This window comes from Natrix helvetica (assembly GCF_964273705.1).
Source record: "Natrix helvetica genome assembly, chromosome: 1".
NCBI classification, from domain to species: Eukaryota; Metazoa; Chordata; class Lepidosauria; order Squamata; family Natricidae; genus Natrix; species Natrix helvetica.
Genome location: NC_138548.1, coordinates 31,164,987 through 31,189,820, shown reverse-complemented (window position 1 = coordinate 31,189,820; position 24,834 = coordinate 31,164,987). Strand labels below are relative to the sequence as shown.

At 38.0% G+C, this 24,834-nt stretch overlaps 1 protein-coding gene across 1 annotated transcript; it reads right to left on the bottom strand.

The window, feature by feature from the left end:
• Window positions 1-5,739: 5,739 nt before the first annotated feature.
• On the bottom strand, window positions 5,740-23,065 carry PSMA3 (proteasome 20S subunit alpha 3). The gene is made up of 11 exons (XM_081946413.1): window positions 22,879-23,065; window positions 15,505-15,587; window positions 14,342-14,465; window positions 13,791-13,892; window positions 13,279-13,352; window positions 11,729-11,801; window positions 9,931-9,996; window positions 7,555-7,601; window positions 6,734-6,801; window positions 6,487-6,551; window positions 5,740-5,902 (listed from the first exon to the last, which is right to left on the bottom strand). Exons 1-11 carry the CDS (start codon window positions 22,897-22,899, stop codon window positions 5,858-5,860), a joined length of 768 nt encoding a protein of 255 aa, XP_081802539.1. The 5' UTR covers window positions 22,900-23,065; the 3' UTR covers window positions 5,740-5,857.
• Between the last annotated feature and the right edge of the window lie 1,769 nt (window positions 23,066-24,834).

Here is a 24,834-nt window from a genome sequence, read left to right as displayed (position 1 = left end):
GCCTTTTCCAAAGTAAGACAGCCATGCCGGTTAGAGAGGTAGTACACAGAATACAGACATCCTGGCCATCTACTCCCAGCAACCCCATAGTAGAGCAATTGCGGACCAAAATGTATATAGTGGAGTGCAATAGATCATCGGATGCTGCTCTTTGTCTGTTGCTGACTCAGGAAATTGCAGCTACCTATTGAAACTACAGAATCTGGACAGAAAATGCAGAACTCATGATAGAGAATTTAACTCTGGAACCAGAATATTTGTGTGGCTGTTGTTGCTTAAACTTGCTAATCATACTACTTTCCATAGGTCAATTGCACAGCAACATCCTATGTATCAGTTATATTACGGGTTATGTTGCCATCACATGATATTTGCAATGTTTTTCCCCTTCGCAGAACTGGAGTGGGCATGGCCTGCACGTGACACATCTGGCCCATGGGATTGGATTGGATTTATTGGATTTATATGCCGCCCTTCTCCCAAGGACTCAGGGCGGCGTACAGCATTAAAAAACACATAGTACAAAAGTTAAAAGGAAATTAGAAACAGTCCAAAAAACAAACCCAATTTATATAACACTCACATTTTAAAAATTAAATAAAATTAACAGGCCAGGCCGGCTTGCTGGAAAAGCCAACTTTTTAGGGCGCGTCGGAAGGACCGGAGGTCAGGGATGCCAGTTGACACCCCTGAGTTATATTAACCTTTTAATTGTTGACAGAACCACAAGGAAGATTCTTTCTTGGTGGGCTGTTCCCAATAGGAGGTATCAAAGAATCAGCAAAAGTACCATAATGCTGAAAATGTGGTAAAGAATTGTTGAGGGACAAGCCAGAAGGAAAAAGACACTTGCCCTGCCCAAGAAATTCAACTATAAACCTCGATCATTCTTGCATGATAGTCAATTACCATTCTTCCCTGTACAGTGCTGCCACTTTCCCAAATGTTTTAAGCCTACAGCCACAAAATTATTCATCCCTAGATAGAACAATAATTTGATTCTGGGATATTTCACTATGAATTCCTGAAATTTGTGATATTTTTCCTTTACATTCATATTAAATAACAGTATTTATCCACCCGATTTGATGGCAGAGATGTCCTGTTAATGGAGGTACTGGGTTAGTGTTCTATTTTAGTATTTTCCTACAATCATTTACCTTATATAAAATATTGTGTTGTAAATAAATATGCTGATTTAGTGAGGAAAAAAAGGGCATAATATTATTTTACAGCTCTTTTGATACTTAGCATCCAATTTCAGAAACAAATTCTTAAGTATACTTTTGAAGTATTGTTAAACTATTTGCTCTGAAAACTTCACCCGTGATACATTACAATGCCTTGTTTTATGACTGAGATGTCTTGTTGGATGTCTTTCTCTTTTAAGTATGCCAAATATTTTTGGAACCATGGTCATTGTAACTTGTGATGAAACACTTAACTGCATTGTTTGATGCATTTCATCTACTTATCCTGTCTTCAGCAAATCAAAGTTTCCTCATCTATCAGCATGCTAGGCAGATTATGGACAGCAAACACTTTGATCTGTAATAGTTTACATATCACCCTAAGTATTGTCCTTTCAGTATGTCTGGATAATAGTAAAGACAAGCTGCCTGCTAAATTTCTAGTAAGTCAAACTGTTTTACAAGAATTCATGATCTCAAAACCAATAGAACCACCCAGGAGAAGTCAATGCATGCTCTTGGCTTTCATTTTTTTCCTGTGTTGTCTTTATATAATGCATTAATGGCATCTCATGGCCATTTTTAATAGCATATATACTCTTTTCTTTCTGATGACCAATCTTTGAATTTGCCTGATTGATACACTGTTCTCAAACTACATGAGTATAACTTGCTCATTCACCATTGAGTTCTGATTGTTAGTTTGTAATATTTGTAATAAGAAACTGAAATAAAGTAGCCTTACACTTTCCTTAAATAGAAACACGTCTATAATTCAGATTCAATCTGAAGAGTAAGGCATTATCTTTCAAGGCTTGAAGCAATAGGAATTCTAAATTCTAAGCTATTTTATGAGATCACAAATGAGAAATTACTGCTAGAATTATGTAAATTTATATGGATATAGCCTTCAAGACTGATGAACGTAAGCAGAGAAGAATATTGATTGGTTATTACTGTGGGATTATAAGAAAGATGACAAATTGCAATATTGGTACTGTTGTCAAGATGCTGCTGTATTTTTGTTTTGGCTTACATGATTTGTGTAGTTTTTTCAAAGCCAGGTTCAAGCTACTTGTACAAGTATGTAAACTAATTCTGTTCCCAAGAGTTCCTTCCATTGCTTTTGTGCAACTTTTATTCTTTGGGGAATTATTTTTTTTTGTAAGTATAAAAGCTGCGTGTACATAATCTGTGAACCTAGCTAATAAAACATCATAGGGTACAATGTGTTTTTTCTACATAGGGAAGTTTATCTTATCCTAAAGTCTTTGGCTATTGGCTATTCTTGTCTGCTTAATTCTAACCATAAGATCCAATTATAGCAGTTTACAGCTACTAATAATATGGCAACATAGAGATGCTACTCAGCCTGAGAACTGGGAGACTATAAAGGTTTTTGTCAAAAAGGGTTGAGAGTTTTTTGGCAACTCTAACCCCTGGGTAACAACCAACAATAGCAAACGAGACAGTGTAAGCTGCATAGAAATTAAGTGCAAAATACATACTTTATTTTAAGGTAGGATATGTGCCATTTCAATAAATAATTATTTATTGAAACAATAATTAACTGCCCAAGCTCATGCTTTGAATCATCAATACAATAGCAGAGTTGGAAGGGACTTTGGAGGTCTTCTAGTCCAAACCCCTGCCTAGGCAGGAAACCCTGTACCGTTCCAGACAAATGGCTATCCAACATCTTCCTAAAGACTTCCAGTGTTCACAACTTCTGGAGGCAAGCTGTTCCATTGATTAATTGTTCTGTCAGGAAATTTCTCCTCAGTTCTAAGTTGCTTCTCTCCTTGATTAGTTTCCACCCATTGGTTCTTGTTCTACACTCAGGTGCCTTGGAGAATAGTTTAACTCCCTCTTCTTTGTGGCAACCCCTGAGATATTGGAACACTGCTATCATGTCTCCCCTAGTCCTTCTTTCCATTAAACTAGACATACCCAGTTCCTGCAACCGTTCCTCATGTTTTAGCCTCCAGTCCCCTAATCATCTTTGTTGCTCTTCTCTGCACTCTTTCTAGAGTCTCCACATCTTTTTTACATCGTGGCGACCAGAACTGAATGCAGTATTCCAAGTGTGGCCTTACCAAGGCATTATAAAGTGGTATTAACACTTCACGTGATCTTGATTTTATCCCTCTATTTATGTAGCCTAGAACTGTGTTGGCTTTTTTGGCAGCTGCTGCACACTGCTGGCTCATATTTAAATGGTTGTCCACTAGGACTCCAAGATCCCTCTCACAGTTACTACTATTGAACAAGGTACCACCTATACTGTACCTGTGCATTTCGTTTTTCTTGCCTAAATGTAGAACCTTACTCTTTTCACCATTGAATTTCATTTTATTAAATAGTGCCCAATGTTCAAGTTTGTCAAGATCCTTCTGTATCTTAAGCCTATCTTCTGGAGTGTTGGCTATTCCTGCCAGCTTGGTGTCATCTGCAAATTTGATGAGTTCCCCATTTATTCCCTCATCCAAATCATTGATGAAGATGTTGAAGAGTACTGGGCCTAAAACAGAGCCTTGAGGTACTCCACTGCATACTTCCCTCCATGTAGATGCAGTTCCATTGAGGACTACACGTTGAGTGCGGTTGGTCAGCAAATTACGAATCCATCTGGTGGTGATGCTGTCTAACCCACATTCTTCTACTTTATCTAGTAGTAGGTTATGGTCCACCTTATCAAATGCCTTACTGAAGTCCAAGTAAACTACATATCGATGGCATTCCTCTGTTCCACTAATTTTGTCACTTTGTCAAAGAATGCAATAAGATTAGTCTGGCATGATCTGTTTTTGACAAACCCATGTTGGGGTTAGTGTCCCCATTAAGGTCAGCAAGGGCGCTACATCTGTTATGCTGGGTCACAGCAAAAGCTTTGTGTTTATGGTCCACAGCTCTCAGCCTGCCAGATCCCACGGTTGTCCAGACTGCTCTTCTCCTGCAGGATCTTTGGGGTAGAGGGCTGATAGCGTGGCATCTCCATAGTGTGGAATGGCCGAATTGGGCACCTAATTTCTGCTTGGAGAGCACAGGTTAGAGATTCTAGATAGGTAATTTGTCTATGTAGACTAGTAATTTGTTTACATAGGGGACAGTATCCAAATTTGAAGAGTACTGGGAAAGACAGGTGCAAAACAGCTAGTGAACTAAGCCGGTCATTTTGAAATAAAATCACAATCTCAAGCGCACTAATTCAGAATGTATTATTGCTATTTTGGTTTATAGATATATGATTTGTGCGCCGTTGGGCATGCGGGTTACTACCTAGTCCTCACTAGTCAAGTATGATGTTGGCAGTTAAAACATAATTTCTATACAAAACCAGGTAATTTGGACCAGTATTCATAGCAAGTAGAGAGGACAGTAATATATATGGGTTCACTAAAGGGATTTAAATTATTTATTTAAATTATTTAACAAGGATTTAAATTATTTATTGGCCGATATTATTAATGTATTGGCAAAAGCTGCCATATACATCACAGTACATGAACAGCCAGCAAATATATAATACAACTAAAATCCGTTAGAAAAGTCATAGAAACTTTTAAAAAGAGAATGTAAAAGTTTGTATGTCCTACACAAGTTTACTGGAAAAGTACTGTACTGAATAAAACACTTAATTTTTTTTCTTCTGAACTTTTTCTCAGTGTTTTAACTGAAAATTTAATGAAAGAAAATAATATCCATTATCTAAATTTGTAAATACTGTTTTCCCATCTTGTCATATTCTAATATGCCAGAATAGATGTCAACTAAAAAGTGATAATTGAAAGCATGCCTTCTGAAAGCATGGTTCTACTGGGGAAGCTATTTCTACTCTGTAGCTACAAACTGACAAACTTTTAAAAAGGCAAAGTTTATATATTTAACACATTTCCTTTACATTCTCATTTAAATACTATAAAAGTATAATGCTTTGGAAAAATATTTCATTAGTCATATTCATTTAGTAATTAGTATAAGTACCTCAGAATTTTTTTAAAGCATCACACAGATATACTGTCTAATACTTCTGACTGTATTATTCATCACAACAGGAAAAGCAGTCAGGGCATACCTGAATACATTATATGTGAATTGAAACGCTACTTCCCATGTATCAGCATTGAGGATTGAAAGGACAGGTTCTCCTCCAGAAAGTTGGAGAGCTTTCCCAGACAATGATGGGTTAAGTAAGTTGGGCGGGTGTGTGTGTTAAGATGTAACTTTTCATCTCCTGTTGCTTCCAATTTTGCCAACTGTATTTAACACTTGCCAAAACCACTGCCTAGAATGTTATGCAAGTACAATCTGTAAGCAAATTAAATGCATATCAAGCTGCATGTTTCCATGGATTCTAATCAAATGTCAAATATGTTGTATTCACTGGGTTAAATTTGCTATCATGTAAACACAATTTGTAATGCTTTAAAACATATGTGTAGGAATAAAAACTTGTCTGTAAAGGACTATTCAAATCTATCATATCTCATCTCTTCTACTTTTCCTTTAATGAATTCATGGACCAGTCACTCAAAAAGAACTCTAAACAGTAATTGGAAAATGGTTTAGTGCAAATTGATCATTAAAATATTGTCTAGCACATACATAATGGCAAATATATAAGCAGGCCTGTAATACAGATTACAAAATGAATTCAAGTAAAAATGTTACATGTTTTCATCATCTGATTCATCCTCTTCTTTCAAAGATTCCTGTTAAGAAAATAAAATCAGAGCTTAATTATTTACCTTATTTTTTAAAAAAACTAATAAGCAACATAAAAATCAGCATTCAGATTTTCAGATAGTAAAATGCAAATTACTTATTTGATGTGGATTTATTGGATTAAACTAGATACAAATTCAAGAGCAGCCTTTCACTTTATATTTTTTCTGGTGTTTTTATACATTGTCTACATCAGAAATAATAAGATTGAAATAAGATTTAATAAAAATATCTTCCCAGTAATAGGACTAATTTTAGGGTATATCTTTTCCAGGAAATATCCCTAACATTATCTTTATTGTGTTTCATAAAGTTGCTAGATTGACATTGTTTGAACATAGGCACATTCTATTCTGGTGTTACTTAATATTTATTTAAGGTGGAGATTCTGTTTTACGATTGCTATAAATTACTGAGTCTTGGGATCTGACCAGTATTTATTTAAATCTTTTCCTCATTAACTGCATAATTAATTTTGATTCCTGAACTATTTGAAAATATCTTGACAATCATGGGAAAATATCTGGAATTGTATGAATTTAAGAACCATTTTCATTTGCTCCAAAGTTACCTTAGCATATTTCTCTGCTTCTTCTTTAACATCTTTGGGCACAATTTCATGTTTTCCTTTTGTTACTGTGAATTTAAAAAGAACATAGTTTATAATTGGAGAATAAAATTCAATTCAGCACTATTTTCTTTAAACATTGTGTTAAACAATGATCATCATAAAGTTTAATATTAAATATCTAAGTTTAGAGCAAGACTTTACTTCCCATTATTTAAGAAAATATTTTTTAAAAAAATGTGATAATTACTTTCTCCAACCCAACTTAGTTCAAGTTCAAAGGCTTTATCTTTTACTTCATCGTGGACTATGTAGATTCTAGAAGGGGGGAAAATGAGAATTTAATTGTTACTTCAAGTAGAATATGTATTAAAATGTTTTACCCATATTTATATGCAGCGTATTCTCTGATTTTAAATAGTGTAAAAATCCATATTTTTTTCATATAAACCAAGAATAAAAAGCTGTGGAGATGGATATTTTGGCCCATTCCAATTTGATGTCTAAGAGCATCTGATATCATTTAAACAGTGTGTCTAATTTATTTAAATAGTAGGATCTCCTGCCACATTGTCAGAAAAACAAAATATTCTCATGCAAGCACTTCCTTTGGGAATCAGATCAAGATAAAAGTACAGGTAATTACAACTGTTCAAAAGTACGATGGACCTATTGGGGGCTAGTTATGACTGGATTCCAAGTTGTGAAAGTCTTCCCACCCTCACAGTCATATGACTAAACTTTGGTTGCTTGACTGCAGGCCACATTTACAGACATTTGCAGTGTCCTATGGTAATGTAATTGCATTTTACGACAGTTCTGCCAAAACCTAGCATTTACTTTTCAGAAAAAGCACACCCTTAGTGCATCATTGGTTTGCTTAATGTCAATGGCATTCACTTAACTGCCTCAAAAAAGTTGTAAAATCAAGTCTCACACGATTGACTCTTTTAACAAACATCATGATTTACAGCCATGAGGTCAGACTCCATTACATAAGTCAAAGGCTACTTGTAATTATTTTTAAGCCTAAAAACTGGCATGGAAGAGTCACTTAAAAAAAAAACTTACATTTTTGCAACTTCTTTAACAGCATCACGGCATGTCATTTCTTTCATCTGTGGATGTATTATTAGCATTTTACTAATTGTTAAGCACTACTGAAAAACAGTGGATTTCAAGACCATCAATTATAAAGAGCCTCAAAATATATGCATACGTGTGTGAGTATATATGTATATAATTAAGGCATAGCTTTTTAGTATAAGAATTACATTGTTTCAACTTCTACCCTCAAAACCAAGCTATATAGCAGTGATGGCAAACCTTTTTTGGCTCCCGTGTCAAAAACGGGGGAGTGCCGGGCTGTCATGAATGGGTGTGCCACAACCATGCGATGTGATGTCCTCCCCTGCGCATGCATGTGCAACCAGCAAACACAACCCTACTTTTGGCACGGTTTCTTCGCCCTCCCCAAGCTCCAAAGGCTTTCTAGGAGCCTGGGGAGGGTGAAAACAGCCCCCTCCCCTGGAGCTTCCCTGAAGGCTCCAGAGGGTGAAAAACTGACCTATGGACAAACCGAAAGTCACTTCCTCTTTGCTCGTAGGGCTGGTTTTTTCATTACAGAGCCTTCAGAGAAGTTTCCTGAAGGCTCAAAACAGATCTACGGAGAACCCGGAAGTTCGGGTATTGTGACTTCTGGTTTGTCTGTAGGTCCGTTTTTCAGTCTTTAGGGGCCTTCCCTAAAGGCTCCAGAGGGCAAAAAACCAGACCTATGGACAAACCGGAAGTATGTTCTCGAACTTCTGGTTTGCACGTAGAGCCAGTTTTTTGCACTCCGGAGGCTTCAGCCTCCAGAGGGCGAAAAACAGCCTCAAAAGAAGGCTGAAGTTAGCTGGCCAACGCATGCATGCATGCTGGCCAACTGACAGGGCAATGCCTCGTGTGCCCCGACAAATGGCTCTGTCTGCCATCTGTGGCACACGTGCTATAGGTTCGCCATCACAGCTATATAGGGTACTACATATGAGAAGAACTAGACACAAGGACAGTTTTTCCCCAAATACCATCACTCTGCTAAACTAATCCCCACAACATTGTCAAATAATTTACTAAGGCTATTATTATTATTATTCTCATCTTTCCTATTACCTAGCTCCTCCCACTTATGACTATAACCATGTTATTTGTATCTTTATGTTTTATATTGTTTTATTTTTTTCCTAGTATGATTTGATTGCTTATTAATAACCTATGACTATCACTAAGTGTTGTACTTTATGATTCTTGATGAATGTATTTTTTTCAATGTACACTTGAGAGTTTATGTGCTGGAGACAAATTCCTTGTATGTCTAATCCTTGTATGTCAAATCACACTTGGCCAATAAAGAATTCTATTCTATTCTATTAAATAGTGCTCATGAAGGTTATATTCCATCTTGTACTAATTCCATTAAAATAGAATCAAATAAATGATGTGTTACTAAAGCTGTGATTTATTTATTTATTATTGTTCAACCATTTCTGGGGAAGTATCAACTTCCTGAGATAGGACATATTTTAAAAATGTAAGTTTTGATACATACACATGTAAAATATAATTCTACCATGTCTGGATGGGATTGGAGAACCAAACTGGGAAGCTCCAGAAAAAGATCTGGAAGCAAATATCGGGAGGATATAGCTCATCTAGCCTATTACAGGTAATCCTTGGGTTATAACTGCAAATAGGACCAGGATTGCCATTGTTAAGTGATACAGTCATACGTATGACCACACTGTTTAGCAACAATAATCCCAATATTCCCAATTGCTGCTTTAAGCCCAAAACACACCTCGGCATAACCTCTAACCAACAGGAGAGAAATAATGTTAGAAAGTATTATTTCACAGAAAGTAGAAGCTTGACACCAAGTTCCATTGGAGGTAGTAGCTTAATCATCTGTAACTGAATTTAGACATGTTTGGGATAAAAAACGAAAAATAATAAAAAAACCAAAACTTTAAAGAGCAGACTTGATGGACCACTAGGTCTTTTCTGCCATCAGTTTTCTGTTTCATGTGTATTAAATGGGAAGTGGCATGATCCCATTGCACACCTTTATATTTACTTGTTTAGTTTAATTGTGCAATGATTAAGGACAACTTTTTAGTGAGATTTTTCTCCCGTAAGATTGAAATAAAACAAAGGATGCAAAGGTAGATTCATTCAATGATTTATATATACATATTACAAGGATAGCAATACTTAGATGAAGTCTAGTTAGTACAGATAGAGTAGCTATGTCATTGCAAGTCAATGATTTAATTGCTTTTACCTTGTCAAAAGGACTGAAGAACTCTGGAAAACCAGAAGCACTTCCATATAGATTTCCAGTTAGTATCACATTTGTACAGAAGAACAAGAACTGCTTTTAGTATGTAATATGCCACAATATAGTCTTACCTGAAGTTTTTCAATCTCTGTCTTTGCAGCCTGTCTTGCTTTACCAATGGCACATCCCCAGTAACCCTGCAAAAAGCAAAAAAAGGATGACATTCAAGAAAAATACTGTATTTCTTGGGTTATAAGACACTCTGGACTATAAGGCGCAGCTAGATTTTGGGGAGGAAAACAAGAATTTTTTTTTGTCTCTGCTTCCCAGCAATTTGCTTCCTTGCAGCAAACAGCCTGGTTAACTCACCACAGCCTGATTTAGCACGAGCTGCTTATTGGCGGTTAGATCTGCCTCCTGAAATACGAGCTATCAGCTCTTCCGGGCAGCAGGGCTAGGCGGCGGTGATCCCCGCCACCTGGAATGGGCCAAATATGGAGCTTGTGGAGGCCAAAAATGGTTTGCGCAGAGATGGTGATAGACGGCAGCGGCAATGGGCAGTGGTGACCCCTACAGCCTGGAACAGCTGATAGATGGTATTCTAGGAGGCAGATCCAACCACCAATCAGTGGTGGGATTCAAAAAATTTTACTACCGGTTCTGTAGGCGTGGCTTTGTGGGTGTGGCAGGGGAAGGATACTGCAAAATCCCCATTCCCTTCCCACTCTCAAAATTTCCGCCACCAGTTCTCCAGAACCTGTCAGAACTGGCTGAATACCACCTCTGCCACCAATCAGCTGTTCTTGCTAAATCAGGCTGTGCTGAAGCTGATCAGTTTGCTGCACAGAGGCAAATTGCTGGGAGGCAAAGGCCGAAGGGTGGTGACAGAAGGGTGGGCGAGGCTTCTGCAACATTCCTGATATAAGACACAGAGACATTTCCACCCACATTTTTTGAGGGGGAAAGTGCGTCTTATACACTGAAAAATACAGCAATCACTGAAACAAAACACATTTACAGATCATTGTTTAAAAATGGTGGACACAATTATATATTTCATAAACGCACACATATATAATTATCAGATTTCTCAAAACAGACCATGTTTTATACCATCTCCAAATTGATGTCATCTAATAAACATCTATCAGTTTGTTGATCTTTATTTAGAAGCTGCTTTAACAGTATAACAATTCAGAGGATGATAGTGATGCAACAGTAGTAGCATCACCACTATTGAACACAAACATTTGAGGCAAGAGATGGAGGGAGAATTGAATCAGCAGATTTTTTTGCTGCCTTTCCCAGTTGTAAATTAACGTCTAACACACTGAGCAAAAAACAAATATCATTTCTGCCAGTTTATTATAAAGTAAAAGCAGTAAGTAGGACTTGTGGATTAATCAATGTATTTTATATTCAGAATTAAGGTTACTACTGGCCAATGGGTTTTAATCTTCATCTGGATAGATAACTTTGCACTTCTGCTGTAGAGTAGAGCGCCTATGTAAGCAAACCTTAATTTTACCATGAACACAGTTGGAATAAAAGCTATCAGCATTTCAATTACCAGCTTATGATTTTAAGATATCTTACAGTTATTACATACTTCTCAAAATTTTGTTTACTGTTAAATAGATTTAGATATTCACACCAATGGTGGGTTGCCAATTTTTTTACTCCCAGTTTGGGGGCCCTCGCATGCATGGGCAACGCTTCTGCGCAGAACCGTCTGGGTGGGTGGGCGGAGCCTCTCGCCACAGCTACTATCGGTTCGCCCAATCCGGGCTGAACCAAGAGCAACCCACCTCTGATTCACACTCACCTCCATTAATACGCTTTTCTGCTATGTTCTAATTACTTCTATCTTCCCTAAGCTCATGGATATTCTTGGTTTTCATTTAAACAGACGTAGTTCAAAATACTTACATATGAAACGCCTGATGGGTCTATCATGTAAAGCTGAGCACCCTCATCATCATCATAGGAACCTAACATGAAGCTGGAAAATCAAGATTTCTTATTAGAAACTATTAGGGAGAAGTGTAGCACAATCTTCAATAAATTATAGAAAAGCAAAGTCTGCATCATTCATAGTTGTTTCACTAGTATAAACTATAGCCTGGGATGAAGCAGAACAGTATCTCTTGGCATAGAATAAAAGTTGTAGTTTCCTAAGACTGTATCTAAGAGTAAGATATTCATAACAATAAACCAATCACTTATATTATCCTTCCAAATTAAAAAGATAATTTAGTCATGCTACTGAACTGGATAGTGGAGGGATAATACAAGGACCATATGTATAATTTGGTACATTACTTCTTAAAACAATAATCTACATTCATTCCTAGGTTTTCCTGTTTTTAATATGCCCTTTTTTTAACAGAACATGAATATGAACTAATTAACATCTTGGCTAGGGAGAAAGGTAGTGTTGTATCTATCTGTTTTTAATTGATTGTTGTGAGCCACCTGTGATAGTTGTATGAAATAGGCAGACATGTAAGTTCTGTCAATAAATAAGGAGTATGTTGAGAACATATTGGTTGAAAGCACCTGAAAGAGGCCTTCATCCTGAAGGATAGACAATGGCTAAAATGATGATGTTGAGAACCAAGAAACATCCCTGGAAAAGGCAAACCATAATTATCTAGACAGAACAGAGCATTTGGAAATGATTCTGCACTTCCTCAACAAGGTTCGCGTGTGAAATATATTATTGCTATTATCTAGAATTTGCAAATCAAGTAAATTGTGGTTTATTGAATAAACCTTATTTGAGCAAATTTTGTGTCACAAAATATGTGTAAACCTTATCACTGAGTACTTAGTAAAACATTCCTGAAGGTTTGATATTTTTTTAACAATTACCATTTTGAGTATCTTTTTGCAGACAGAAAAAAATCACTGAAATAGGAATCCATAATTTCTCTCAATAAAAATCTATCTGGGTGAACTGGGAATGTACTATTTACTAATATAAATATGTACTAATAAATTCACTAAAAGGTATCAGTTTATTGCCCTGTGTCCCCGTTGCTATTTTGGATGGTGTGTAGCTTTTCTTTCTACTTAATCTGATTGCCCAAGAATCTATAATTATATTTGTTACTGCTATAGTTATTTAGAAAATATATGGTGAGCCTATAGATTCAAGGCATCAAGGTAGAAATCAGGAAACTGAGTTGTAGACTCAGTTTAGCCACAAAGCCAGTTGGATGACTTTGGATCAGTCACTATCTCTCAGTCCTAGGAAGGAGGTAATGGCAAACCTTTTCTAAAAAAAAAAAAAAAAACTCGCCAAGAAAACTGCAGAACCTAATCCAAGCAATTGCCAGCAGTGCAAAAACAAACCAAAACAATGTTATTTGCAGTGTGTTCCCAGCTTTGAAAATTATCTCAAGTCTGTAATAATCAAGTATAAGATCTACAGAATTTCAATACCATGGTATACCGAATATAAGAAAAACTGATACCTGCAGCCAAAAGGTCTTACAGCACTATATAGAGTATAGGCATGTACATACATAGCCACTCTATCTGCAAGATGCTATAGGGAGAAAGGAAAATAATTTTAGAGCATCGAAAGTAGTATTTCCATTTAAAATAAACTGAAGTAAATTCAAGCTATATTTCAGAAAGAAAAATGATGAGTCCCAAGGTCACCCACTCAGCCCTACCCTCTCTGTGTCATGTAGATGGGTAGGTTCAGAATGTTTTATTTTCCCTTGTTCAACTTTTTATGCTATCTAGAATAACAAACTATAATTTAATTAGCTGTAATTAATTTCAAAACAAGGTAACTTCAAGCTATGGATTATCAATCTAGCTGTAGATTAGAGTTACTATAGTCAGATGCTATCCTGATTCGATAAATCATAATAAAGTATGGGAAACAAAAAGTTTCTAAAATAAGTTCAACAATTTAATATGGTTTAGGTGTGTCTTAGCTGTGATAAAAAGTAGTTCTAATAAAACCATAACCTACTTTTAATGGAATATTATAACCGTAGTTGGATCTAAAGTTAGAAGCTTCTTCTCTTGCTATGTCAGCCAAAGATCGGGCATCAGCGAGGAGTCCTGCCACTGCCTGAAATATAGAAGCACATTTCACAACCTAAGCAGACAGGAATTTGAAACTCAACATGCCAATCTCTACACCTCATTCTGACAGTATCCTTTATATCAGGAATGTGATTGCCAGGCACGTTTTGAGAACTGGATAAACCAGAACTTCTGCCTCTACAAGATGAAGTCCCAACTGCTTCCTGGTTACAAGTTGAAAGTTACATGTTGTTTATCCAAGACACAGTTTAATTATAGGATTATTTCTATTAAAACTTGAGTTAAGTCTCTCATGAATCAAGCTTGATATTTTTGTGCTTACATGGACATATCTATGTTGTTTTCTTGGCATTAGTACGGAAGTAGTCTCTAATAAAGTTCCTAATCACTCTGACCAGTTTTTTAATATGAGCCAAGATCAATTAGGTGCTGGCACTTAGCCACATGCTAAATAATAAGTAAATACCAACTCACCATTCCTACATGTCGGTCAACATTAAACAAACGTTTATTGGATCCTTCCTCGTACAGTTTGGATAGAACTAATTTTTCTACTCCAAAGACAACACCATCTTTACATCGTATCCCAATTGCTGTACTGAAGAGAAAATAAAGCATAATAATTGGTCAAATATAATATACTTCATTGCATTTAGTTTGATATGATTTGTATTGCTACACAGATTAGAGGCTAGGCTGCATGGCCAAAATTGCCTCTTCAAACTCTTTAATTCTGTGAAGTCTGGGGATACTTGAGTAACCTAATAAAAAGAAAACACCTTAAAGGAATTTATTTAATTTTAAAAGCCAAATCTAAAATAGTGAGTTGATTTAATAACTATTTAAGCAAAACAGTCTTGATTAAAAAATAAATTATTGAATAAAACATTTTAGTTTTAAAATATGCACAGCTACAGGTTAGGTAATAAGCAATGGTTCTCAGCAATTCTCCTGGACAAATCAAATTTTGAATAGGTACAGTACGTGATTAACCCTATAAAGATGTGCTATATAAAAGGCAGATACATATGAAAAATCAAATTTATAAGCATGCAGTATTTTTAAAAAATATAGGTGAAACTTGGGAGCGTCCCTGTGCCTTCCATTTCAGTTTGAAAAAAATGCAATAGTAAAACCAATAGCCCACCTACAACAACTCTTAATGTTCTATTACAGTACCATTTTATTTTTATTTTAATATTGCTCACTTCTCAGTGTCGCTTGTTGAGATGCAAACTGAATGAAAAACTGACTGCAATCGGGTAGTCTTTGTCACATGCCTATTCCAGACTGCAGTGAAAGCCTAGTGAAGTGCATGACAGGTCCCTGGAGAAAATCCCAAGCTCCTCCAGGACTCCAACAGGGTCCATCAGTCTTCTCAAGCAAGCCAACTCAATAGGCGTTCTCTCTCTATTAGGCTTTATGGTTGATATTTCAAGGTTACTTTCTTGAAATAATTAGATGTATTAACTGAAGTCTCTGAACAGTGAATTAGCTGCAACATAATTTCATTTTTTATATTTTGTTTCTAAGGTTCAAATAAAAATACTACAAACAGTATTTAAGTTATTTGGACTAGTGGAAACTACAAAATGTACTGACTACATTATTGCAGAGTATAAAAATTCAAATCTTACCTGCTGTTTTCGACAGCTTTCATAGCATACTCTACTTGAAATACTCTGCCATCTGGAGAAAATGTAGAGGCTGACAGATCATACTGTAAGAAAACAAATTAGATTTCTTTTTAAAAAGTAAAAAATAATAGAATTGTATTCATTGGCCTTTCATTGCATCAATACCTGAATATCCTCTAGAATCAGAATTATAGGGGAAATGGGTGGAATGAATGAATGAATAAATAAAAATACAATATTTAATGGTTTCCCACTATTAAAACAAGAGGTTCCAAAATGCAAAGGAATTCTGTACTTATTAAACAAATGTAAACACACAAGACAGTATTCTTTATTAGCCCCATATGAGAATAAAAATACAACTCTAATCATATTTTCTAAAAAATCAATCATTTAAACTTAATAGCATTTACTCTCCAGAAGGAAGAATGTAGACTTCAGCCTTAGGGTATAGTCCTAGAACATTTATTCTGATTAGCAAAAACAGTTCATAAGCATTCTCTTTGTATTTATTCCTATCCCCCAAAACAATCAGAAATTCATTCGAAGTATTACAAGTTAGGTTTCATTTAAACTTTCTAGTAATTATAGCTCGTCATATATTTAGAATACTAATTTTTAAGGGGTAAAACCATTATTTCATACTCAAAAATTTAAATATTTAGACACCTACACTTTCTCTCTCTCTCCTTCACTGTCAGACAATGACAAAAATATATCTGTAGATTGTCTCGTTTGTAAGTAATGAATATCTGAATCTTGTGACAAGCTTCTCAAAATTGTAGTTATCCAAGTCTATGCCCCAATGACCGATGCAACAGAGCTTGAAATACAGGTAGTCCTTGACTTACAACCACAACTGAGCCCAAAATTTCTGTTGCTAAGGCAAGATATTTGTTAAGTGAGTTTTGTCCCATTTTACGACCTTTCTTGCCAGAGTTATTAAGTAATCACTGCAGTTGTTAAGTGAGTAACACAATTGTTAAGTGAATTTGGCTTCCCCATTGACTTTGTTTGCAGACTCGGCAACCGTCATAAATAAATGCCAGTTGCCAAATGTCTTAATTTTGATCACATGATCATGGGGATACTGCAACAGTATTAAGTGTGAAAATGGTTAAGTCACTTTTTTTAGTGCTTTGAAAAAGCATTCAACCTTGAATGATCATTAAATGAATGGTTGTAAGTTAAGAACTACCTGTATAGGTTTCTATGCAGCATCAAAAATATCCTAAAACAGTGCCTCCAAAAGACATCACTGGCAGCCAAGCAGAAACAGGCAGGTTTGGAGTGAGAAATGATGCAAGTGATTCTTTGGTTCAATTTTGCCATGAAAATTAATTTTGAATCATTAATACCCGATTCAAACAGCACAAGCATTACCTATACATTTGGACCTTACCAAATAAACTGCACCATAATCAAATTGACTATGTCCTATGCAGTCATCAATGGTCCATTCCTTGCTTTCAAACACATATCCAGGTGTCAATTGCAGTTCAGATCATGAATTGTTGGTAGCTACGATCAAAGTCACATTATGCAACATTGTCAAAGAAGTTTGACAAAAGTAGGGATCAAAATCCCTTCCATATTTGCTATTGAGATGAAAAATAAATTTGAAATGCTGAACATTGCTGAGAAGACGCCTGACAAACTTTAGCAAGAAATTCAATCAACCATCATTTAAGCAACTGTTGGAACACCATACAAGAAGCGAGAGAAAAAGTACAAGTGGGTCTCAGATGAAACTATCGGAATAGCCAAATGAAAAAAAAGCTGCAAACAGGAAGAAGCAAGTAGATCGAATGCAGATTTCCAAAGAGCATTAAGGAAAGACAACAAATTCTCCTAGGCGCTGCTTGGAGTGTCCAAGCACGGGTTAACTTCAGCTTGCTGCCCAAGGACTGAGTTCGAATTTCTTGTAGCTCCACCCCTTGCTCTCCTCAGAGGCTGTTTTAAAAAACTCAGTCGCCCTACAGGACGCTTTTTGGGGTGCTCCAGTCCTTGTGCAGCAAACTGGACCCTCTAGATAGCATAGTGTAGCTCCTTTTTTGTTTTTTTTGAGTATAGACAATTCCTTAGCGTTTGTTATTTTCTTCCTCCTGTTGCTTTAAATTGAAGACTGAGACGCGCGAGGCAGGCTGCCTGCAGCGTGGCTGGCCTTCGTTTTCCACGATCGCAGCCGCTCCTCGGGGGGGTCGTTTGGAATCTCCCAACGACCAGAGTGGGGTCAGGTAGGCAGTTAGGGACCCCAGGGAGGCATTAGGCTTCCAATTTCTCCCCCCGGGGTCGCTCCAGGCGCGAAAAATGCGCGCAGCCGCCATTTTGGATTGCAAAATTGGCGCGATTTTCTCCCGGGCTTTTGCCTTTGCCGCGCAGCCTGCTCTCACAGCAGATCACCGCTGAGAGGATTCCTTAACTCCGGGCCTTGTTCTGGGTCTCCTGACGGGCTCCCCTTCCTCTCTAAACCTCCTAAGCGGCTGCAAGGGTTTGCAAACAGCTAGAAGAGGATTGCATGATGGGCTCATCAGGAATGTACTTGTCCAAGTCAAAAAGGATTTTACTGCTTTTTGCTTTTGATAAAGCAAAAAAAGAAAAGAATGGGTGACCAACAAAGTGGCAAGTATATTCAAACAACTGCATGCCAGCAGCAAAGAGGCTCAGCCTCCCAAGGATGAAGAAAGGGAAGAAGAAACAGAACTAGCCGTCCCTCAGGAAGAAGTTGTGTAGACTATGAGCCAACTGCCAATAAGGCCCAGGTGTTGATACCATCCTGGCAGAATTGCTGAGATCTGTACCACCTACAACTATTACAGCCTTTTGTCAGAAAATTTGGAAAACAAACATGTAGCCGCAGGATTCAATATGATCATTCTATTGACAAAAAGGCCACTTTAAGGATTGTTCCAATTACCAACATACCTCATATTAGCAAAAGAGATTGTGTTACAGGGAAGAAGCATAGTCTGCTTTTTCTCTGGGCCACATGGCTCCAGCCTGGAAGTGAGTATCATTTTTGGAGTAGCTGCAATGAATTGTGCCCATTCCAAAAATGGTACAAACTTCCAGGTTGGAACCATATGGCCTAGAGACAAAGCAGTCTACTCTTCTTCCCTCATACAAGCTCCAGAGGATCTTCTAAAAGTATGTGCACAATCAGTAACTGGGAGGGGGGAGAGGGGGGGACCCAGTGGTGGGGGGACCCAGGACCAAGGCATGCAGGGAACCTAAGGGCAGCAAGTGGAGTATGGGATGCCTCGGGGTGGCAGAGGCCTTGGGAGACCTGAGGCAGGGAGCAACTCTGAAGCAACCTGTGCTCTGCTTAACAATCATATCGGGGAGCAGGGATGGGGGTCGTTACACAAAACCATAATGTAGTCATCTCGCTTAACACCCATCATAATTTGTGACTGTGATGGGCAGTCTCCATTATGGTCATAAATTGAGGACTACCTGTATAATATTGCCATTTATATATAATCATCTTTCACGTTTTACTATGTAGTATCAATAACTTGCCTGATTCTTGGGCAGATTTACACCATCTTGCTTACTGAATCTTAACTGTTGTTGATTAATAAACAGTATTTTTATCCACTCTTCTATATAAAAACAGATTATTTTAAATATCAGTCCATAGCTGGATCTGCCCATCATGCTAAATTCTGGTTTCCTTAATTATTTTTGAATTACAATTTATGTGCCATAAACGATGGTTTACAAATAATCATACCTTGGTTCAAACAACACGCTAAGCAAAAACAAATGTGCCCATATATTTTACATTCTTCCAATCAGGAAACATGAAAATATTAGCTTTGCTGAAACTAAATTGCCTGAAGTGATTTACATATGACTGGTTGACATAAATGAACAGCAACCCCTGCTGGTAAACTAAGCACAGCACTCAGTTGCTTTAACTTTTCCAACTGCAATTTTTTATGCTTAGAATCATTTCACAGATTATGGAAATCCAAATTAATAGCAGGTGTTGAGAGTACTACTAGATTCATATTAATTTTCACAAAATCATATTATATTGTATTTTGAGGCAGACAAGTCCAAATCTGCCCCCGTTCCCAGTTTCACAGTCCATAAAGCACCCCCAGCCATTGTAAATATTCGTATCACGTCTCTGGTCACATAAATGAATGTCAGGATCAGATTTCTGACCCATTGCAAGGTTTGTGGTGACAACTGCAATTTGCAATATTTTTGTGGATTTCAAGTAAAAGCAATTCACACTCCAATAGGTTCATTTAACGAGCTTGTCATTCACTTAATGGTTATTGCATAGAAGGCCACAAAAAGTAGTTCCAGTCACATGTGCCTCGGCAAATTTGTTTAATGGAGACAGTGACTGACCCATCACATTAAGCTTTCAACCAACATCCCCCATGATCCCCAAACTCTCCAGCCAGTATGACTATTGAAAATTTTGATGAGTATATAGGGAATACAGGTTGAGGAAAATCTTTGAGCCTGCTTTTTACACATTTTACATCATTATTAAATGTATCATGATTTATAGAATGAAATGAATTATTTGGCTCCATCAGCACAATGGGCTGAATGGGACAAAGTACTCTTAGACTGAATTCCTCTAAGATAAAGTTGGTTTTTGTCAATAAAAAACCAGTGACTTTTGCCCTACTAGTTATTCTGAATGGAGTGGAACTCTACCTGAAAAGGTTGGTTCACAATCTGAAGATCCTCCTAGATGTGTGCCTATTGCTTAAGTAGCAGGTAAAAGACTTCTGTCCAGCTTTGGCTGTTTTGTCTATTATGAGCTACCTGGATCAAGAAGAATTGATAATAGTAACTTGACTTATGACCATAATGGAACTTGCCCATCACAGTCATGTCACGAGGGTCATAAACGTTTAGTCAGATGATCGACTTGATTTTACAATCTGTTTTGCAACAATCATAAGGTAGCCACTAGGGTTGTTAACTGAACAACAGTTGTTAAGAAATACCAATGGTTTGCTATGGGTGTACTTTTGCTAAAAACCTGGAAGTAAATGCTGGATTTTGGCAAAACCAAACATGGCCATGTGATCACAAAATGGAACAAATGGTTGTAAATGGAGCCCGGTTGCTGTGTTCCCAAAGTTTGATTATGTGACCATTGGAACTTTGAATCCAGGTCATAAGTAGTTCCAGGCAGATCTGTCATAACTTTGACAAGTTGTAAATCAAGAACTACCTTTATCTCACTGATTAGTGTAATGTATTCTACATATGATAGCATTTGGAGACAACCTAGAAGTTTCAACTGGTTCAATATGTGGTAGCAAGTTTACTCACAGAACAATTCCATCATAACAACATGGCAGCATTAGGAAAGTTATTGCTCTGGTTACCTTTAGGCTTCCAGGCCTAATTCAAAGTGCTGGTGACGATTTATAAACCTTTTATCATGAATCACTGTTTTTCCCCAAGATGGAATCTGCCTGGCCAATAAGAATATAGTAAGATTTGTCTACTTGGAGTTCGCGTTCTGCATGAGGAAAGGAGGTCATGGACTAGGCAAAAGAGTATCATTCCAACTCTTCTTTGTAACTCCTTGCCTGTGAGGATTTGCACTATTTTCATCTGTCATGTGCCATGTTTTGAGGTATTTGGCAAATACCTCAAATTTGCCAAATAGCATAACACAATTGCCAACTTGAATTCCCTTCAATTAGGTAACAAGCTTAACCAAAACAAACAAATTATGAGCAGATCACATATAACATGATTGCAATTGGTTAATTTGTTAAATACACTATGGATTAACATTTGGCACACACCTACTGTATTCACACATAACAAGTTGCCTAATGAGACCAATATTTTAGCCTAGCATGTTTTCAAGCATAATTAAACTGGATAATTTGTTGATAATGGTATGTGAGAATTTTAAAAATGTCTGGACAGCTATATGGAGAAGGGTATTATAAATGGCTTATTTTTTTATGATTGTTTACAACTTCCAGAAAAACAGGCAGCATTTCTTAAACATTTTCTAGTATGCACTGTCCATCCTCATGAGGTACAGCATGAATCTTATAAATTCAAGATGAATTAAATATAAATATATAAAGAACAGTTGCTGGAATTAAGTATGTCTTTTCTTTAATGAAAAGAAGGTCTAGGGGAGACATGATAGCAGTGTTCTAATATGTCAGGGCTGCCACAAAGAAGAGGAAGTCAAGCTATTCTCCCAAAGCACCTGAGGGCAGGACAAGAAGCAATGGATGGAAACTAATAAAGGAGAGAAGCAACCTAGAACTGAGGAGAAATTTCCTGACAGAACAATTAATCAGTGGAACAACTTGCCTCCAGAAGTTGTGAATGCTACAACACTGGAAGTTTTTAAGATGTTAAATAACCATTTGTCTGAAATGGTGTAGGGTTTCCTGCCTAAGCAGGGGTTGGACTAGAAAACCTCCAAGGTCCCTTCCAACTATTCTATTCTTATTCCTATTGTATTCTGAATAAATTACTTATTGTCTAGTGTGTCTTGCAAGTTCAGAAAAATGATGCATCATACACACACAGTTAATGTGCTTTCTGGAAAAAGAAGTTATCATACTCATAGATGATGCTATCAAAATTTGTTCAACCAATAGCAAACAGATTTACTCTCCTTTAATTTGGCACCTGTCAGAATCTCCCCCCCTCATTTAGGGACTCCTACCTACCCTAGGAAATACAACAACCCACCCTGTCTTCAAAAGCTGCCACTTGGCTGGTCAGTAATAGCAAATGAGATTCAAGTTCTTAGGTAAAAACAATGTCCAATTTTTTCACTCTGAAAGATGACAAGCGAATTAATAAAAAAAAAGGACAGTCGCTTGTGAACTGGATACATTCCCCCCACTTAGTAACTAGGTGACTGGGGCTTTCACTTTCAAGATTCTCAGGCCACACCGTCCATTAGGGAGCAATTTGGCAGGAAAGCTTTGAAACCGAAGAGGGACGTCAATAGGCAAGCCGTACTTCGATGGCCTTGTCAATGGAAAGACAAGGGATGCCAAGGCTTGGAAGCGTTTTAGGAAACCCTCTGGAAAGTTCCCAGGCCGAGGCCCACTCTATTCCAGGGAGGCCCATGCCTCCCTTCCCCCACTCCGTCAGATTCGCCTTCCGCTTTCGATTTTCTTCTGTGACTCAGCACCGCCATAAGCGCCCCAATTCTCCAGACAACGGCTGATGACGTCATGGAAAGCGCGTGGCTCCCTCGCAGACCCCGTATGTGCAGAGCAGTTCGTCTTCTCGCCCCCCCCCCAGCGCCCTTCTTCTCCCACCTTCGAACCCCCTCCCCAACTTCGCCGGGGTGACGAGGGTCAACGCTTCCTTTCCCGCTTCTTTCGCCGGCTCACTTACCCCGGTACCGATGGAGCTCATGGCGAAGGAAGCCTCAAAACAAACCACCCTCTTAGCTCCTACCCGGACTTTTCCTCTCTCTCTTTTTTTTCGCCCCTTCAGATGGTCACCCACTCGCCCGTCTGAGTCGCTCTTCAACAACGCGCACGTCCATTGGACGCCGCCTCCAAGCGCCTTGACTAATGATTTCTTCCGGTAGGCTTACGGACCCGAGGAGGTGGAGCCAACCGCACAAAGTATCAGGCGCGCGCTCACAAAAGGATCGCCGAGTCACTGCGGAGGTTTTCAGGTGTGCGCGCTTCATTGAAAAAAATAAGAAAAATGGAGTGATATGCAGTATAGGAAGCCGGAACTACATCGCCCGGCTAGCTCAGTCGGTAGAGCATGGGACTCTTAATCCCAGGGTCGTGGGTTCGAGCCCCACGTTGGGCGGTTGTTCTTTTTCTCATTTTTCCTTCCAAAATAAAATTTAGGGAACAAAACCAGTGATATCAATAAAATCAAAAGCAACAGTACCTCAAGAAATTTTACTAAATTCATTGGGTTTACTGAGTAGATGTCGATAACAATGGGCTTGAAACCTGTTTCTATAGTAGTGATGGGCTGGCTGCTAAAGTGGCACACACTTGAAAGTAAATCAGGAAGACTGTAATTGGTGTGTGTGTATTTGTCTGTCTGGCAAGAACAAAGAATGCTTATCAACAGGAAATATGCATGTGTAAAGCTTCTAGCAATTATGGGTAGCTAGAAAGTTGATAAAAGTAACAAGAATTAGACAACTTGCAGACCTCAGCCAAAAGTTAGCAATGGAGAGGGTCTGCAGCAAATGAAATGTCTATTAGATAACTCCTGGGGCATTCATTAGCCAAGGCTTAGGAATGGGACAGCTGTAGACCAATAGAACAAATTGTAGAATTATTTCTAAAGTGTTTATTAGAGGATATTTCTTATTATTTCACCTTGTCCCACCTTCTCATTTAGTGAAAATGTATAAAGCTTTCTTAATCCTTTGTTCTTGGCCTTTTGACCAGGAACCCTTTTCCTTGGAGTACTCCAATAAAAAGCAATCAGAAAATCTGCACCTCGTGTCTGGCGTCCATCATTGGCTTCGACACCAGGCTCAGACCCGAATTGGGGACAACAATCTGGGGGCTCGTTCCAGGTTTCCACGCCTGGATTCAATTGGAAGGCACCAAAGACTACCAGAGCAGGGCCCCTGGACGGTAAGACTTAGTGGCTGAAAGGTGTGTGATTGCTCTGAAATAAAACTCCTGGTCGGTGACCAGGACTGTGTGTTTCTGCACTACCAGCTGCCCTCAGAGCTCATGAGTCTTTTGACAGTGATTGAGTACTCTGAAAAGCAAGGGGTAATGCAGAGATCCGCGCGTCCCACTGATGCAAAGAGTGGGTTGACTAAATGCTATGAGCCACTGTCTCAATGAAAGTCTAGCCTCAGTAAGATCCTTGGTGACCTTAATTGAACTCAAAGTCTGAAGCCTTGAAGAAAAGCGAGGAGCAGGAACCGGTGGAGGAACAGGAAGAGTCAAAATGTGGAGGAAAGGTAAGGACTGGACAGGAGATGTCCCAGGGGATAAGGGGTATCCGCCTGAGATCCAGCCCTAAGTAAAAGGCAAACAAAGGCAAAGACCGGACAGGAGACGTCCCAGGGGATTAGAGGAATCCACCTGAGATCTGGCTTTGAAATGGGAAACTGGTAGCAAAAAGACATCCAGTCCAGGAGCGACAGAGTTGCCAAAAGGGAAGCTGGCCCAAAGATTTGCTGGTGGGTTGCATTTTGCCTCAATCTGAAATATTAGGAGGATTAGATATAGGGCAGCCTTTTTCTCATGATTGTATGTCTGTCTGGCCTCAACTTCCCTTGGACAATCCAGGTGATTTTTGGCCATTTCAGGGACCTCATAATATGGGACTTATTGAGCAACTAAAAACAATATT

Coding starts and splice junctions, on each gene's coding strand:
- PSMA3 (XM_081946413.1), bottom strand. CDS start 22,899: ATGAGCTCCATCGGTACCGGG. Junction 13,353..13,790: donor GTTATAATATTCCATTAAAA/GTAGGTTATGGT, acceptor TTCTCCCTATAG/CATCTTGCAGATAGAGTGGC. Junction 5,903..6,486: donor AAGCAGAGAAATATGCTAAG/GTAACTTTGGAG, acceptor TTTTCTTAACAG/GAATCTTTGAAAGAAGAGGA.